Here is a 16939-nt window from a genome sequence, read left to right on the forward strand (position 1 = left end):
CCGGAGGAACTCTCCAATTCACTGAAAATATGACTAAAGGCATTCACACCCTCATTCTCATTTGTCAGACAGTGCCCAACTGTATTCATTACTATCCACATCACTCGGAACAGAAAAGTACTATTGACCAGATTATCTAGAAAAAGTTTAGGTCAGTAGTAGCTTGACTAGGTGATTAGATTTTCATTTCATCTAATTGATCTTACAAGATTTTATTGATAGGAGTCAAACATATACTCTTCTAGCAATATCACTTGATCTAGGTTGGCAGTGTACTAGATGAGTGGCCTTTCTTGTTTCTCTATATAATTTCCTGGTTCGGGAGGTTCGATCCGATGAGGCGAGTTGGGTAGAATGCAGTGGAGAGTTGGGTAAAAGGCCAGAGTAATAAAATCGCTGTGCCTTTGGAACGGCCCTAATAAACATGTAATATTCCAAAACAACTAGATAGTCAAAGCTATAGAAAAATCAACCTGTCAGTATTCCTTCCAGATACTAATACTATCTGGTAGACTATGAGACGATTATAGGGTTATGGGAACCTCCAGTAAGCGAGGCCTTAACAATGATCCTAGCCGTCTTAGAAAAGGTTTGTATTCTTCAAAGCCCCTGAAGCCGCGGCTTCTTCCTACTTACCAAGAAGCTTTAATTGAAGGGAAATTGATGAGACGATTATTTCCGCCCTAAATGAGATACTAGGAGGTAAACAATTTCTCACCTTCTCCTTCGTTCCATCACTTTACAAATTCCGGTAGTCCACACCCCACAGCGAGTCTGCAACGCGATATGTCTAGGCTTATACTGCAACAATTTCTCTTCTATAAAATTGCAGTAATGAGACAAACAAAAATAATAACATGTTGAGGGGCTTCATGTGGCTCTCTTACACATAGCTGAGAGGTAGCTTTTTTTGACTTTTCCCAATATCCTACTCGTGAGAGTAGACCTAGTGCATGTTATAATAGATCAAATTGGACTCGTGAAATCTCAGAAAGCACATTCAAGCTATGCGAGAGACCTACTTGAAATAAACCATGTCCACCCCAACAAGAGTGATATCGCAGTTTCCATGTGTAGGTGCGGATATATTAGTCCGCTTCAAGGCTAAGAAAGGAAGCGCCAACTCATCCAAACCAATACTACTACCACCTATTGCACTGTGTTGCATGCCGCTCGGAAAGTATGTACCAATCGATATAGTACTCTGTTGTTCTCTCTCCAGACTTCGTGGCCGTATCCGTGAGCGCCATGTGGGTTGCTGCCTAAAAGATATCATCTTCACGTTCACAGAACCCCAGATCCAACTCAACGGCTGAGCCACCTAGCAGTACATACTGGCTCAGTATCTTTACCAATCAGCTTTGTTTGAAAAGTTAGTGATCTGCAAGGGAGGGTATTAGAAATATCCATTGGATATGAAGAGCCCGCGCGGACTGTGCCGCAGTGAGCGAGCCGCCCACTGGGGGGAGGTATGTACGTGCCGCTAGCCTGACGTGGCACGCTGCATTGCTATTTAGAGTGATCGCTACCCTCCATATCGATCAAATGATAGCTTCTCTGAATGTCCATGCCTCTCGACTTTTTGTTGTGTCTTCATTCTATGTGACTGGGCTCCCACTGGATTGTTTCCACAGTTGCGACGATGGTAGACATTGATGATTTGAAACAGAAGTATGAGGAGATATGCTCGGTGGAGAAGAGTAAAGACGATATCATTCAGGTATGTAGCTCTTGAATGGGAGACTCGGGTTGATAATCTTAATATTAACTAAATGATCGGCTAGTGTCTCTTCTCTTGTGTTCAATCTCTCCATGACGAGCTACAAAAGGAGAAAGATGGCGTCGACAATGACAAGCGGCATATCGCCTTACTCAATAATGAAAATAGAAGGATTGAGACTGAGCTTAACTGTATGCGTCGAGAGCAGGTACGTGATCTTTGCTCGGCCCTTTCTAGCGCATCAGATTAGAGGAAATATTGACATTGATATATAGGCTAGACTGAGTTATGTTTCTGTGCTGGTTGATGGCGACGGCATGAATGTAGGTTGGCCCACAGACCAAACTATTTTCTCGCTTGCTAATTATATTTCCATCTCAGTTTCGTGAACAATACGTTCAGGGTGGGCAGATAGGGGGCCATGAAGCCGCTCGGAGATTGATTCAGGCTGTTGAAGCACACCTTCACGACGTTGACCCCGAAGCCCCCTCCAACATCCGCTACAGGGTTTATGTGTATGCGAACGTGGAAGGCCTGACCAACGCCTATCGTGACGCTGGTATACTTCCTGCTAATGATAGCCTCACTCCATTTATCCACGGATTCAACAAAGCAGATGAGCTGTGTAACATTGTGGACGCTGGAAACGGGAAGGAATGCTCCGATGTTAAACTACGAGGTGCGTGCTCAAGATCAGCCATAGTGAACCCGAAAGACCAAAGCTCACAGAATCCTCCGATATTTACAGCTCATTTTGAGCAAAACATCATTGACATCCACTGTCGGCGGATTGTCTTTTGTGCCTCTGCAGACAACGGCTACGCGCGCATCCTTGGCCCCCACCGCGGGTCGAAACACATTTCGTTGGTCAAGGGACCACCATTTGCACACGAGATGAAGGAGTTAGCCGCCGACTTTGAAACCACCTCGTTTGATGAAGTCTTCCTATCAAACAAGCTTAAACCCACTAGGAGAGTGTCGTTCAGCTCTCAGGTCCAGCACACCCTCATCACGCCGCCACAGACACCAACGCCCAACTATGCGTCGGCGGCAAAATTGACCCCTACGCCATCACCCTCAACCAATAGCACAAAGCCCCTAGCACCAAGGCCTCGTCGAGTCAATCCGCCAGTATGCGTGAATGCAAGAGGCCAGCGGATCGATAGACCAGTCCAGTATTCCTCGAAGGGGAATGTCGATTCCCTGAAGCGAAAGAAAATGTGTAATAAGTATCACCTCCTAGGATCATGCCCATTCGGTGATAAGTGCACGCACAAACACGGCCCAGCTTTGAAACCACAGGAACTTACTGATCTGGAATATCTGGCCCGGCTGTCCCCCTGCTACGATGATCTGTATTGTCGGGATGTGGACTGTATCGCTGGACACCGCTGTCCGCGAGACATCTGCTCTGGGCCCAACTGCAAGTTTCCCGATAGTATGCATCTTGTTGACACGACTATTGTGACGAATGTTTAACGGTATTGAATGAAGAATCAGTCCTATGTGTTTCCATGTTGTTTGGCTTTCATGCTCCTTTTTTACTTGTTTGCTCTGAGTTGTTTCCTTTACTTGCTTTTATTTATGTGCTTTCAACATTTTGACTCGACGCTATTCCCATATAAGTCTGTACCCAAGCAAGGGAACTATATATACGCTTGCATTGCAGTAGAACTTCCTACAGTAGTAGCACCCCTATGGTGAGAACTTCTATATTGACCGTTACAAAGCTATGTTGTCTGTACCTCACCCCATGCAAAAGCCTCGTCACTGGGCAAGTGGTGATGAAACAATGGCCAATCCAGCAACCACCGTCATCTGACCCATATTGTCGACTGTTTCCGTTATAGAGCACTCCCCATTTGAGTTGATCCTGGGCTATATTACTACCGCACTCCGGTGGACGACACATACCGGCTTCGTGTGTATCAAATGATCGTCTAACTAAGAAAAGAGCGTGTGAGGGCAGGTCTGGCCCACGTCCACCCTGTGGAAATAAGCTATGGAAACAATCAAACAGCTATGGAAACAGTTCAAACAATGATGAAACTGATCATATTTTAGTCGGATGAAAAGATTACCAGAAGGTCACAAGCATAAAATGAAAACTGTGTGGGACAGAACTGCATACGCTGCAGGTCAGCTGACCGTTTATCTGATTGCCAGCCACTGCTCTTCCACACACGGTCACACCTGACCTGTCTCGCGTCAAGCGTCTGCCACCTGCCAAACGGTTTTCTTGGTATACTCTTTCTCTCACTCAAAGTGAGCCACCAAAGCTAGATTGAACTGAACAGCAAGATCACAATGGGAACTCGAGGCCTTGAGATAGTGCGCTTCCGCGGGCGTTACTACATTCGCTATAACCGATTCGACAGCTACTTCGAAGGTCTCGGCGCCCAAATTGTCGCGAGCATCCCCGCCAACCCCGAGGAATACCATAGTATGCCGTGAGAAACAGTCCGTGTTTTACATTATACTGACAATTTACAGAATGGCTTGAGTCGATGCGAGCCGAGTATGCGGCCAGGGAAACTGCCCTTGAAAGTCATGTCTACGAGATTCGCGATGGCTTTGAACCCGACTATTCACAGTTTCGCGAGTTTGAGACGCTTCCTTCCGAGATCCCCCGGCTGGATGACTTTGCTGAGTACATATACATCATAAACCTCGACCAGGAAGTCCTTACCATGAACCACAGCATACACTGGAAGCTGGGGGATATCCCGCGCCAGGGCGAACTGTGGCTTCGCGCCATTGCAGACAGCATCTATCAATACAAGCTCACCATCTCCCTCGACCTCTGCCCTGAAAAGCATATGGCCTCACCGGCTTTGGCAATTCCTGAGCGGAACAGGACGATTGAATATGACTGTTGCCTCGTAACCCCGAGGACAGGCCTCGCGGAGGCGCGAAAAACATTTCTCGCACACCTTTCGGCTAACGTGCTCATTCAATACAAGGACGCGATCATCAATTTTGGGATGGAGTGGAGCCCGGACTCGTTTCCCTTTCGCGAGTTGGCGTTTGCTCTTGTCTCAATTGCGTCCGGTCAGGCCAGGTTTTATTCTTTTCCTGCTCGGCTGTGTAACCCTCGAACTTGCCAATCATGGGACTGTAAATCGGACCATTTATACAAGTCCCCTGGATGGCTCGACGAGAAGTGGGTCGGTGATAGCGCTCCGTTGCTAGAATTTGGCTCCCCGTCTCATCGACCGGGAGAGCCTCCAGGGGCGTCGCCCATGGAGACGATATACTGGTTTGAGGATGTACTAGTCAGCCTTGCACTGGTTCTTGATGGCGAGGCCATCACGAAGGCTGTTACTTGGGGCATCGAGCAGGGACGAGCCAACTTCCAGATCGTCGTTCTATCGCTCTTTGAAGTGGCCTTTGCGGAGGTCTCCTGTGATGATGACAAAAAGCCTATTGTTAAAACCAGTGACGCGGTCCATCTCTCGCCACTGCGTGCAGATTATTGTGCGAGCACACATCCGCGCACGCGACCAGAGCTGAAGCCAGGGATGAAGATCCAGCATCAGCGCGGTGAGCGCATCATGCAATCAAACTGCACAGGGACAAGACACAGACTCCAGAGCCAGTTCCCCGGGCTCGCGGCGCTCGTCAACTTTTTCGAAGTTGCCGCAAACCGCCGCGCAGAATCAAAATCAGGAGGCATTCTCCCACCGGAGCTTTATGACCGGATTCTGGATTTTGTCGACTATGATACATGGAAGACCTGCTTACTAGTATCGACAGTGTTTCGTTCCTGGTGTCTCCGCAAGTACAGGCTTGACGATCGAATAAGGATTGTGGGAGGTCCTTTTGTGAGGGTGCAAAAGTATCACGAAGAACGTCGGGCGTCCTTCAACTTCGAAAACATCCAAACGGGCAAGATCCTTCCGATGATGTGGCTTCCACATCATATCTGGATGGAAGAGTATAACTGGATTCCAGTCATCGGCAGTGACCGAAGAGCACTCATGTTGGACGTATCCCTCCAGTTTGAGCCGGCGGGGGATGTGCCAGTGGAGGCCGACAGCGATGATGAATAGGCATGAAGTCTTCTGTCATATGACGCTGGAGTAGGCTGGAAGAAGTCTGAGTCAGTCAGTCCGCTAATTTAAATTATTCAATGTGCCATCGGCACTGATAAAACGATATTCGCGCGTGCCTGACACTCTGGGAATATATCAACTACCGCTACTACTCAATAGTGCCTAGGTATTATTATGGTTCCCATCCTCAAGGACATGAGTCACCATGTCAGCTCAAGGTACCACCACATCTTCCAGTGAGAGAACCAAACCCCTAAAATACCCCAAGGAACAGAGCGTAGTAGCCCGCTGGATCATCCAGGTACGAAAACAAAATGAGACGATGTCACGACGATCAATATTTGTAAAATATATAGTTTTATTCTATGCATTGCAAGGACCTCATTGGTAGCCATTGGACAAAAATCAAGAATAAGGCGCGTATATCCATGTCGCTCGGCAGTCGGGATCCCCCGTTCTGAGTGGTCAATTTGGGAGCAACATCTCGTATCCAAAGTAGCTACTGGACCACCTACTGAGGGAACACAAATGAGTCAACTTATAAAGCATTACCCCTCCTCAAATTCGGAGTGTCCTGAAATAGTCTCCTCATCTTATCTATTGAGTACCAATATACCAAAACTCAAACCACCCATCATCTACGTCCACAACCATGTCCACCAAAACCCAGCAAAACAACCAAGCCATCTACTTCCGCAGCCTTCACAACCCTAACAACCCGCTCGTCCTAACCAATATCCACGACGCAGCAACAGCCTCTCTCATCGCCAATCACCCCTCCACCAAAGCCATCGCAACAGGAAGCTACGCAGTCGCCGCATCTCAAGGCATCCCCGATGACGACCTATCTCTTCCGCAAAACCTAGCGACAATCCGCTCCATCGCCTCTGTACTCAAGCGCAACGAACTGCCCTTCCACGAAGACCAAACGGATACATCTCTCAGAATCCCTCTAACGGTCGATATCCAAGACGGCTATGACGATGTCGCTCATACTATCAAAGAGATAATCAAACTTGGCGTCGTAGGCTGCAATCTTGAAGATCTTGACACCAAGACAGGCCAGATCCGCTCTCTTCCGGACGCCGTGCAGCGGATTCAAACTGCGGTGCGGGCTGCTAATGAGTCAGGCGTTCCTGGCTTTGTGGTTAATGCGAGGACAGATGTCCTTGGGTCTCTGGAAAACGGGACTATTGAAGATGCTATTGAGCGGGGCAAGGCGTACTTGAATGCTGAGGCTTGCACGGTGTTTGTTTGGGGTGGTGCGGGGGGTAGGGGTGTATCCAGGGGCGAAGTTGAGAGATTGGTAGAGGCGTTTGATGGCAGATTGAACGTGAAGGTTAACTTGAGGGAGGGGTTTCTGACAGTGGGTGAATTGAGAAAGATGGGCATGGCGAGGATGAGTCTTGGGCCGGAGCTGTATCGGCATGCGATGAAAGCGTTTCAGGAAAGGGCTGATGCGGTTTTGAGAGATTGTATGTAGCTCTAAAGATAGAAGGGTTTCAACATGAGTTTGTCTCAAACCTTGAACCACCCTACTAAGCTTTTCAACATTACTTCGACTACAAGAACAAATCAAAACAAAAACAAAAAAAAAAAAGAAAACATACAACAGCCGGGATTCGCATGTGGTCACCCACCATACTACTAACCGGCCGGCGTGTGGCTTACATGCGGTCAGTAGTCGGGTGGGTGCACCTAAAGGGTGCGAGCTGGTGCGCAATCTTGGCGCTCGCGCGATTAGCGCCAGTGCACTATAGACAGGTGCGATTCTGTATAAACACTCACACCCCTGGTGTGATATTCCTTTCAAGGTGCTAAGTGACCCACCTAGCGAGGAATTTGTGCAGCTCTATTGGCCTTTCGCCCCTCCTTGTGAAACAGTCCAACACCTTAGCGTATGCACTTCGCCACGGTCCATAATAGGGAGCAAGATTATCTGTATCTACCAATAGCGAGACGTAGAGCTTCCATTGGCTAGTACTGTTTCTGTCAGATCCACGTGATTTCAGACTAGTATCAGCAGGCAACCCAAATTCAATGAGCTCCGTTCAAGGGACAAGAGATCGGTTACTTCTATATACCGAGCCTTGCAACATGGAAATCGCATCCTTGCTCGATGTCACTGATAGTTGTGACAGGAACTTGTCCCTGAGTCCCCGGGGTGCGGCACCAAGTACTACAGCGAACAATAAGATACTAGACTGCAGCCCTTCGAATCACAAAGATCACCAGAATCCAGCAGAGATTTCCTCTCACCAGTTTCTACTACAGCCACTTTCATCACGTGAATCTAGCCAGAGAAGATGTTCGAAGGATAAGCAATTACGGGGCGTTTATTCTATAACAGGAATACGGAAACATAGGGAATGGAGAATTATGTGTTAGAAAAGTCTATCAAAACATATCAGTATAACAAAAGCTTAATAATTATGGAAGTAACTGACATATTAGGCAGGTGAGAGATTAGGAATTCAAGTTGCACCCTCTGCAGTGCGCCTCGTAAATGGAGGAGAAGATATGCCTTATACATAGCATATCAGTGATGCCTTTATCAAACCTCTCTTTGAGAAACCCATGAGCAAGCACTCCGTGGGCGCATATATGGAGCTCCACGCGAACGTTGGGCGTTCCTTCTGGGCTGTTCACTCTTCTAATACCAGAAGGGATTCAGAAAGCTCGGCCGCCCATCAACCTCACTCGGATACATCTTCCCCAAATCAGGACTTAGGGGCCCAGGACAGAAGTATGAAGCCTACAGTTCATAAGCAGCTGCAAGACCTGCGAGCTGATACGACGAGATTACTGGAGCGCCTGGAACAGGCTAAGGCAAGGACTCAGAATCAGACATGGGCCGATGCTGAGTCTCAGACGGAGATAATCAAGTCAATAGTCCAAGATGCGCAGACGATGATTAAGATGCACCAACGGCTGCTGCCAAGCTAGGTCCCAGGGGAACATTTTCCGACGGCAGTTGTATGCACGAAACACTCGAAATCGACCGGCTGATTGATCATGACTACAAGCAATCTGACGGCAAAGCCGATTAGCACATTCAGACGCCACATGGCTGCTTTACTGGCTCGGAGTGCAACAGCTGCGGTAGTCTTCAAGCAGATGTATTTAGACCAAGTAACATCAAAAGCGCGGTTTACCAGCGAGACGACTTTATTGAGCTAAAACCCGGAGAGGAAATATACTATGAATCGATGCCTTCAAAATAAGCAATGTCTCTCAACAAAGGAGATATTATCCCACCAAATACATGCTCCTGAAAATTGATATCCTCCTGGCATATGCTGATGCCTGACCCCAGAAGACACTTGTGAACAACATGCGCATAGTTCGAGCCGCTCTCATGTGACACCATTTCTATGAGCTTGAGTGCAGTGCCGATCTTAGTCACATCCTCATCTTCACCTATTCCATCCAGCATGCCCAAGGTACCAATCGATTTCCCAAGCGAAAGCTCCACTAGAGTGCGTCCAAGAGGCACTAGTACATCTGTCCTCACAGTAGAATCATGCAGCAAGTTCGACTTCTCTGAGCCCGCCGAGCCATGTAATGGCCACGAGAAAAACAGAGAGTCCAGAAAGATTCTGTCTTCGTCGTCACGGGCCAGGCCGATGTCGGAAGTATTCCAACGAGGCTTCAGCCAGCTCCCACAAAGTTGCATAACGCCACAAGCAAGACCAGCAGCGATACGCATTCGGTCACGCCGGCTGATTTGGCACAAAGCTTGTCGCAATGACTGCCGGGGCTGCCGCTCTTTCAGGCAAGTTACTGCATACAGGGCATACCACCCTGTCTCGTCGAGACCTGTGGGAAAATAACCAATCGCACATCGCTTCACATTGTCCGCAATTGAGACGGAAAGAGACGAGCACAGATCCTGAGTCAATGTTATAGAAGGAACTGTTTCGATCGGCTCCCACTCAACTTCTCTCCAGTTCCACGGCTGTGAGGATTGGGTACTTTCCTCCTGGGAAAATATCATCCGAAACCTTGCAAAAGCATGGGTGTCGGCATCTCCCACAGCAAACTTGAGGGGATTGGACTGCAACTGGAAATGAACAACATGGTGCTCTTTGCAGCTGCATTTCCAAAAACTACCGCCGACGATTCCTTTAAAAAGTTCACAAGTATGGTTTCGTGCCGTCTTATACTTATGGAAGAGCTCATCCCAAGGTCGCCGCGACTCCTGGGCCCGTTCACGAATATTTGATGGTTCAGCAAGGCTCTTTAGTATTGTATTGGCGTCATCAATTTTCGCCAACAGATCGTCGTATAGAGGGCCCATGATGAGTATCTTTACCCTCCAGGCCTTTCTTGTACCAGTGGGGCAGTTCTCCTTACGACATCAATTAGCCTTGAATTATACATTTCGTTCACGACAGCTACCTTTGTGTGTGCTTTGTCAATACCAAGTCTTTCCGATAGCTCGTCCAAGAGTCTCAAAAGATCTGACATTGTTCCCACAAAAGGACCATAGCTTCGGCCTAACTTATTGCGAAGCTTCTCCTGTAGAGAAGAATCCTTCCAATCTTCGCCTCGAGGGTCTGAGATGAGCCTGGAAACTTTGTCATTATCCTCTACAACATCCTTCAATACCTGTTCCAAGGTATTTAGTAAGATGGCGTGCTGTGCACCAAGTTTGGTCGAATAATTGGCAAACACCCTCCGGTAGCGTTTCAATAGCTTGATTTTCTCAATACCCCTGATGTATCCTTCAAGCTGATTTACCAGAAGCGGAAGAATGGCCAGAGCTAGACTGGCAACTTCGATACCTGTTGCCATATTGGGTGGAAACGATGATTGAAAGAGGACGACGATGCTGCGCTTAAGGGTAAGGCTAGTAAAGGGTCAATGCTACGGATGTTTGTTTATCCATTGCGACTAACCCCTCATTTCCACGTCCACGCTTGCTATAGAAAGAGAATGCCATCGAAAGGTCGAGGTCCATTCATACTGAGGCCTTCCCTCTCTTTGACTTCGCGCTGATTAAGTCGACCATGACAGCAATTTCAGAACTGTTGGAGAGAAGCATAACTGACCTTCGCGAACTGGTCAGATCGGGTGCTCTTTCGCGCCATCAGGAAGAAGTTCCAATAGAAAAATGGGAAGATGAGTTAGGTCGGCTCCGAGTATGGGCGGGGAATACAGGAGCATACGAAGCTGGGCAGTTATCCTTGGAGTACCGTTTGAGTGGGTCTCTGCACCTTTATCGCTCGACTGTCAAACTCGTGGAAACATTGCAGGAGCTGGTCATGGATCTCAATGAGACCTTAAATGAGCACGATTCCAATAACAGCTCAGATGAAGGGAAATACGAGGGATTCTCGGATATGCTGTCTAATCCAATTGAAGATAGCACGGAGATACAACACATCTACGAAAGTTTGGTGGAGACAATCAGTTATCTCAACAGAATGTCTGACGCGATCCTTAGGACGTGTCCAATACCTAGTCGCCAGGATGTTGTTACTGCTGGTGTCCTAGACGAATATAAACAGCTGGTCCAGGATACGCACGTCGTGCATACGATGGGGGAGCCGATAAGTCTTGCTTCAGGGCTTTTAACTCTGGCCACCTTCGCTCTTCAGTCCAGCGTTACGCTCTACGATACAATCGAAAGATTCAAATCTCATCCGAAGCGCGTATGCGATCTTAAAGAGGAATTGAAGGCGCTAAGTGAGGTTCTGGGTTCCCTTATTAAATTAGTGAACGCTGATACCGACTCGGACCTCGCGGCGTTGGAACTTCCTTTGCTACGGTGTGGTAATGCTTGCAAAGAATTCGAAAGGGAGCTATTAAAATGGTCGTTAAGATCGAGTGACGGGCGGACGAGCCTTCGAGATTGGGCTCGCCTGAGGTACATGGGAGATGATATCGATGGGTTTAGGCGACTTATGGCTGGATATAATTTAACGTTCAACGTCGCCCTCGCAGATGCAAATCTGTAAGTTTGGTTCATGCCCTGCCGCATACCAACCACCTATCACTCTGGCGATATTAACCTTTTCAGTCGAAAATCCAGCGCGACAGCCGAAAGCCTTGCATCCTATCAGACTTTGATCGAGACTGCCCAGGCTGAGCTTAAAGTGCATCTGGAAGTCATTGATAGCAAATTTGAGACTGTGCTGCGGCGAAATATACCAGAATCTGACGCGGATAATGCAGAATTACGAGCGATGCAAGATGAGAGACTAAACACTGAGAAGTGCCTTCAGATCTGCACGCAGTCATCCGAATATCTCAGTCAGATTCAAGCCATCCCGGAAAACTCTCACGGTTTTCCTGGATCTGATGGACCCTCTAGCTTCTCAGAGAGTCTGACCAATAAGAGCCTCCAGGCATGCAAACGCAATCTCGGCCTTACGACTGCGAAGTTAGAGAACCATATGGAAGATCTCATGAACCAACTGTTGGCTAAATCAAAGCGAGAAATAACCTCAGATGACGATTGGGACTTGGCAAGGCTGCGCGATGAATGGGATACAGCCCGTCAGTGTATTGACATCTGCTCAAAAGCAGACAACCGCCTTAAGGAAAATATCAGCACCATTGAGAACTATGCTACCGGTGATGCTGCACAGTTGATGGTGTCGACTGCTGGGGACATCGTTCGTGGTAGGCAGGTCGGTGGCCATCTTAGCGACGCATCCGTGGAACAGCTGTCGCGGGACATAGCAGCCATCAATCTTCGGCGTGTTCCAAGCGTGGACAAAACGCCATAAAAAGACGTCATATGGTCCTGACAGTGAAACGGGAAGCCAACCGGCTTCGGAATTCAAGGACCGCTATGGATGGGGCTTTAAGCTCACCCCCGAAACTTCCTCTAGCACGTTTGATCGACTCTGATCGTGTTGTGTTGCTTGTACCGGAAATTCAGGGGGCGCTTTGTTTTCGACATACATTTCGTGATAATCTAGCTCAACGAAGCATTCAATACAATACAGCAGCTACCTTCCGAGTGTTGCGAGACGTATAGTTTGACTGATGTCGATGTCACCATGTCTACCTCCCTTTGTCGCGCCTATCCAATTGTCGTACTGTTACCACCCTACGCATGATCGAACAATTCTGGCTATATTTCAGGATGGAAGTAAGGTGCTACATAGGGCCGGGGTCTGGAGTCCGCAGTTCCTAAGCATCTACAAGCGCCGCGAGTCGATATGGCAGGATTGTTGGGGCAATGATGATGGCGATGTACTTGTCACAATCCAACCAGTGGTTGCTTTATCACGCCACAGTGAGCGAAATCACGGTACGCCCAAAAAGCAGCGAAGCAAACGAGATAAGGCGTTTGAAAACTTGCACACTTGCTTGCATTCTGATCATAGCACAAGCTGGCTGATACGGGCCTTCTACGCGCCGGAATACCACATGATGCAGATTAAGACCTTGAACATCCTTGTTTTAAGAAAAGCTAACAATTACCGCCTGTCCTGATGACGCGGGTTCCAAGAGCCATACAAGGTTCTCTCGCCTATGACAGCTAGGACCGACAGCTTGTGAATCCACGGTTATAGCCGCCGACTGGAGCTTGACCATTCTTTGGTTTTCTTGTCGCGCCACTAATGGATATCGAATAACTGGCTATCATCCTCGAAAAAGCAGGCACCTATCAAGGCCCTTAATTTAGCGCCAGGATCTAAATTGATCTCTTTGCGAAAAAAAAATGCCACCAACGATATATCAGATCTTTGTATGACGTGCGGGGTTGCTGTTGTCTAAGCGCTACAGTATTTTAAATATTTTTTAAAAAATTAAATACCCTTTCTCTTATAGGTTTTAAAGAGATTAATTAAAATAATTAGATTAATAAATAGTTAACCTGATTAGAATCTTAATTATATTAACTTAAATAAATAAGATACAATAAATAAGATACAAGTGTCTCGATACCAAGAATAGTTAAAATAATTAACTATTACTATTTTTTCTATACCACAGTCAGGTACAAATAAAGGGTCTAACCTGACTGTGTACCAGCGGTCAGGTTAAGATGAGGGTCCTTAACCTGGCCTACCCTGGCCGTTGCCCACTCTACCCAGTACGGGATGCTCTCGAATCCAATTTTTTGGCCTGTTAATTATGGTCAGCCAGGTTGACGCTAAGATAGACTGTCATACTCAAAACCTACATCGTCTTATCGTCACGGTAGCGCCAACCTTTCAAAAATTCAGGGTCTATGACTACCCAGCGCTTGATCGAACCATTCCGGCTCCATTTCAAGTTGAAAGTAAGGTGCTACATAGCAAGAATTAGCATTAAAAGATAGGGAGGATTGAGCCGATCAGGAATGTATTATTACCCCGTAATAGAGGCACTCGTTCGTATCGCGATAGGAACTTGACTTGACAATTGCACCTGCTCGTGATGCTGAGCCAGCAAAAAGACTCAGTGCAGAAGCTGTCTGGACTCTAGCTCGTTCATGCTTATAATCATGATCATCATCCCCGAAAAGCCGGCGGAGCAGGTAGTCAATATCCTTGGCTGTGACCAGAAACCGCTCCCTTGTTTTGGTAAGCAGTTTATACTTTCGCGTGAGTACGCTTCGTACGAACTAAGTCTATATCAGCAGAGAGTACCTATATTATCAAAGGAGGGTGGCCATACGTTGTAAGCGTCTTTCTTCACCTCAAGTTGTAATGTTCTGGACGTCTTTTGCTCCCAACATGAGATGATCGTAGCAAGCTGATTGATTACTGATGACTGAGCGGGAAATCTACCCGGTCGCGTTGTAGTATAGTTCTCGGCGAAATTTTTCAGGACTTGAGGAGACGGGTCCGGCTCATCCTTGGAGAAATTCTTCTCCGCTGGCTCATCACGGGCAAACCTCCAACTTTAGGGTGAAAGAGGTAAGAAGCTGCCAGTTAAATATATATACAAGTTAAGGGGTTAACTCACAGTACCCAGTTCTTAGCCGCTTGACCATGTCTTTCGTACGTCGTGGGTGCCAGTTCCTTTAGGCAGGTGACATTCTCCGTGGATTCCTGTTCGTGCTGATAATCTAGGGTGAACCCACGGGAAGCCGCGAGGCGTTGTTGTTTCTCCGCCTGTTGCTTTAGATCCTCGTCGATCATCATCATGTGATATCACGTGCTCGAGATAAAGAAAGAATCGCGATTCTCAGTCTTGTTGCAAAAGAATAGGGTACAGTAAAACGGACGTGGCGCCCTGGCTATTTATCACTCCTTCAAGTCATTCCGGCCTGCATGGCAGCCTTCGCCTGCCTGGATGATCCCAAGCACCACTGGTGCGATGCAGTACCTGAAAAGGGGAAAGGCATCGCACCAGTGGTGTTAACGTTGCACCCCTGGTGTTAGAAGGTATAGAGATCGCACCCCTATCACTCGCACCCAGCCTACGGCTTGGTTTCAGAGTAAAATTGGAGCCTAGGGCTTTTTGAGAATTGACCGTGCGGTTGCAAGAGGGCTTAAGTACGGCTGAGCGGACGGGAAGCCCTGTTCTCCACACCCTATGGTCGTATGTACTTGATAATACTATAATAGAGATAATTGTAGTGCTTTAGATGAATTCTATGTTTATAATAGACCTAGTAGACAAAAATATCTCGAGAAAATAAACATAAGCTATTGATAATCAGCAGTAATTTACTATCCTTCAAGTATTATTGTCTAATATTATGCTCTCTTGATAGGTTGGCTATGCTCCTTGTTTAAACTTTTGGCATCCTCTGCTCTCTTTGGCGAACTGTCTAGCAGTGCGTAGAGCTTTAGCTTTGACTGACTTTATCAGAGTCAAGTATCTTGGGAATAGGGACATTTGTCTCGCTCAGAAATTGTACTGTTATAACCTTGCTGTGTAATGCAAGCTTGTAGGTCTGGTGATAACAAAGTGGTAATCAAGTTTTGATTAGTTTGAGCTAGCTGATCCTATGATCAGACTAGGTTTCAATACAGTATCTTTGCTGTCTATTGTCAGGAAAAGGCGTTGTCGCTCATACCCAAAGGCCTGGGGCGTTGAGTACGGACAAGCACTATATAAAGTGGTCGGTTTAAGAAGAAGTGCAGCATTATTTGAGTTATCAAGTATTATTATCATTCTTCGCCCAGCATCCTGAGTACATTAGGTCAAATTAAGTTATGCTCAGGTATTGAGGGGTTGTCTCGCCTATCTTAGCACGAGCTATATTCTCGAGGCGCATTTTATCCTGCCTCTCTGCCTCAATCGTCCTGACAGTGTTAATGAACTTCATCGGCATTGACTGCCATGCATCTTCCACAGTTAGTTGGCCCAGTTGAATCCGCTGCCGATTTGAACAGACTCTTCGCCGGGTTCCCGGTGGGAGTGGTATGTCATACAGGTCGACAAAGAACATATTACCCGGCGACAGCTGAGGAAAAGTATCCGGGAAAAAAGCAGTGAGCCAGTCAACAAAATAGTGATACTGCGTGAAGAGGTACCCATGAATACACCTGTTGTGACCAGGATTCAATGTGGATTCGACGATGCAATTGATTAGAGCTGAATGTAAAAAGTTAGCATGGGATTATAGAAATATTAAGGCTGGGCAGGGTTGAATGGAAGGAAAATTTAGGACAGCAAACATACCATCTAGGTAAAATACTCGCGTTGGAAACCGGCATCGCGTAGTGGGATGTAGAAATGTGTTTCTCGATAAACTCGCTTCTGAAAGATCCATATGCCAGAAACTGGAGGGAACGAGAGGTACTTCAGTGGAGAGTGAAGGTGCGCGAGGCAGCTTTAAACTGTATCCTGGCCAGCCTGGAGGAGCAATGGCCGCGTCCCGGTCCACATAGACTTCGGCTCCTTGGACTTGCTCTAGTCCTTGTTGTAGCATAACAGTGAGAGCATCGTCAAGTTACTCATCTGCAATCACAAGATAAAGATGACAAATGACCAGGGGATGGCCGAGGGCCCTGAGGATGGCGTCGCCAGCGATACAGTGTTTGATACCCCGATCCTCGAGACATTCAGATAGGTGATAATGACGCCACGATGAGAATTCTTGCAACGGTTTTTCGGTTTCGAAATCTGCCATATTTCGGGCTTGAAGAAGGGTGATTGGTGGGGACAGGCTTGGTAAACGATGGTCAGATCGTGAGAGGTGGATGGTAAAAGAAATGATGAGTTATGAGGTCGAAGAAGGTGAGGAAATTGTTTAGTAAGCCGA

General features: G+C 47.2%; 7 protein-coding genes across 7 annotated transcripts; 5 read left to right on the forward strand and 2 right to left on the reverse strand.

Annotated features, from left to right (window-relative positions):
• Window positions 1-1572: 1572 nt before the first annotated feature.
• Window positions 1573-3337, forward strand: P168DRAFT_289941 (CCCH zinc finger DNA binding protein). The gene is made up of 5 exons (XM_024837109.1): window positions 1573-1720; window positions 1785-1928; window positions 1996-2043; window positions 2102-2399; window positions 2469-3337. The coding sequence occupies exons 1-5, from the start codon at window positions 1643-1645 to the stop codon at window positions 3197-3199; spliced, it is 1299 nt and encodes a 432-aa protein (XP_024693719.1). The 5' UTR covers window positions 1573-1642; the 3' UTR covers window positions 3200-3337.
• Window positions 3338-3944: 607 nt separating this feature from the next.
• Window positions 3945-6062, forward strand: P168DRAFT_252278 (uncharacterized protein). Its single transcript, XM_024834314.1, has 2 exons — window positions 3945-4163; window positions 4214-6062. The coding sequence occupies exons 1-2, from the start codon at window positions 4028-4030 to the stop codon at window positions 5770-5772; spliced, it is 1695 nt and encodes a 564-aa protein (XP_024693720.1). The 5' UTR covers window positions 3945-4027; the 3' UTR covers window positions 5773-6062.
• Window positions 6063-6360: 298 nt separating this feature from the next.
• P168DRAFT_289944 (isocitrate lyase/PEP mutase family protein) lies at window positions 6361-7360 on the forward strand. The gene has a single exon (XM_024837110.1). The coding sequence runs from the start codon at window positions 6428-6430 to the stop codon at window positions 7256-7258; it is 831 nt and encodes a 276-aa protein (XP_024693721.1). The 5' UTR covers window positions 6361-6427; the 3' UTR covers window positions 7259-7360.
• Window positions 7361-8108: 748 nt separating this feature from the next.
• Window positions 8109-8752, forward strand: P168DRAFT_146251 (uncharacterized protein). The gene is made up of 2 exons (XM_024832773.1): window positions 8109-8167; window positions 8234-8752. The coding sequence occupies exon 2, from the start codon at window positions 8353-8355 to the stop codon at window positions 8719-8721; it is 369 nt and encodes a 122-aa protein (XP_024693722.1). The 5' UTR covers window positions 8109-8167; window positions 8234-8352; the 3' UTR covers window positions 8722-8752.
• A 197-nt stretch (window positions 8753-8949) lies between these two features.
• P168DRAFT_268128 (uncharacterized protein) lies at window positions 8950-10572 on the reverse strand (the record flags this gene model as incomplete). Its single annotated transcript, XM_024835073.1, has 2 exons — window positions 8950-10126; window positions 10177-10572. 2 exons carry the CDS (start codon window positions 10570-10572, stop codon window positions 8975-8977), a joined length of 1548 nt encoding a protein of 515 aa, XP_024693723.1. The 3' UTR covers window positions 8950-8974.
• Window positions 10573-11318: 746 nt separating this feature from the next.
• On the forward strand, window positions 11319-12636 carry P168DRAFT_296792 (uncharacterized protein; the record flags this gene model as incomplete). Its single annotated transcript, XM_024838135.1, has 3 exons — window positions 11319-11734; window positions 11801-12485; window positions 12517-12636. 3 exons carry the CDS (start codon window positions 11319-11321, stop codon window positions 12634-12636), a joined length of 1221 nt encoding a protein of 406 aa, XP_024693724.1.
• A 3141-nt stretch (window positions 12637-15777) lies between these two features.
• P168DRAFT_146281 (uncharacterized protein) lies at window positions 15778-16732 on the reverse strand. The gene is made up of 2 exons (XM_024832774.1): window positions 16357-16732; window positions 15778-16269 (listed from the first exon to the last, which is right to left on the reverse strand). The coding sequence occupies exons 1-2, from the start codon at window positions 16604-16606 to the stop codon at window positions 15881-15883; spliced, it is 639 nt and encodes a 212-aa protein (XP_024693725.1). The 5' UTR covers window positions 16607-16732; the 3' UTR covers window positions 15778-15880.
• Between the last annotated feature and the right edge of the window lie 207 nt (window positions 16733-16939).

Source organism: Aspergillus campestris (assembly GCF_002847485.1).
Source record: "Aspergillus campestris IBT 28561 chromosome Unknown P168scaffold_5, whole genome shotgun sequence".
NCBI classification, from domain to species: domain Eukaryota; kingdom Fungi; phylum Ascomycota; class Eurotiomycetes; order Eurotiales; family Aspergillaceae; genus Aspergillus; species Aspergillus campestris.

Excerpts from the sequence above, each read along its gene's own strand:
- P168DRAFT_289941 (XM_024837109.1), top strand. The coding sequence starts at position 1,643 with ATGGTAGACATTGATGATTTGAAACAGAAGTATGAGGAGATATGCTCG. Across the intron at positions 1,721-1,784 it reads GTAAAGACGATATCATTCAG|TGTCTCTTCTCTTGTGTTCA; the intron begins GTATGTAGCTCT and ends ATGATCGGCTAG. Across the intron at positions 1,929-1,995 it reads ACTGTATGCGTCGAGAGCAG|GCTAGACTGAGTTATGTTTC; the intron begins GTACGTGATCTT and ends ATTGATATATAG.
- P168DRAFT_252278 (XM_024834314.1), top strand. The coding sequence starts at position 4,028 with ATGGGAACTCGAGGCCTTGAGATAGTGCGCTTCCGCGGGCGTTACTAC. Across the intron at positions 4,164-4,213 it reads CAACCCCGAGGAATACCATA|AATGGCTTGAGTCGATGCGA; the intron begins GTATGCCGTGAG and ends GACAATTTACAG.
- P168DRAFT_289944 (XM_024837110.1), top strand. The coding sequence starts at position 6,428 with ATGTCCACCAAAACCCAGCAAAACAACCAAGCCATCTACTTCCGCAGC.
- P168DRAFT_146251 (XM_024832773.1), top strand. The coding sequence starts at position 8,353 with ATGAGCAAGCACTCCGTGGGCGCATATATGGAGCTCCACGCGAACGTT.
- P168DRAFT_146281 (XM_024832774.1), bottom strand. The coding sequence starts at position 16,606 with ATGCTACAACAAGGACTAGAGCAAGTCCAAGGAGCCGAAGTCTATGTG. Across the intron at positions 16,270-16,356 it reads GCGAGTATTTTACCTAGATG|CTCTAATCAATTGCATCGTC; the intron begins GTATGTTTGCTG and ends TTTTACATTCAG.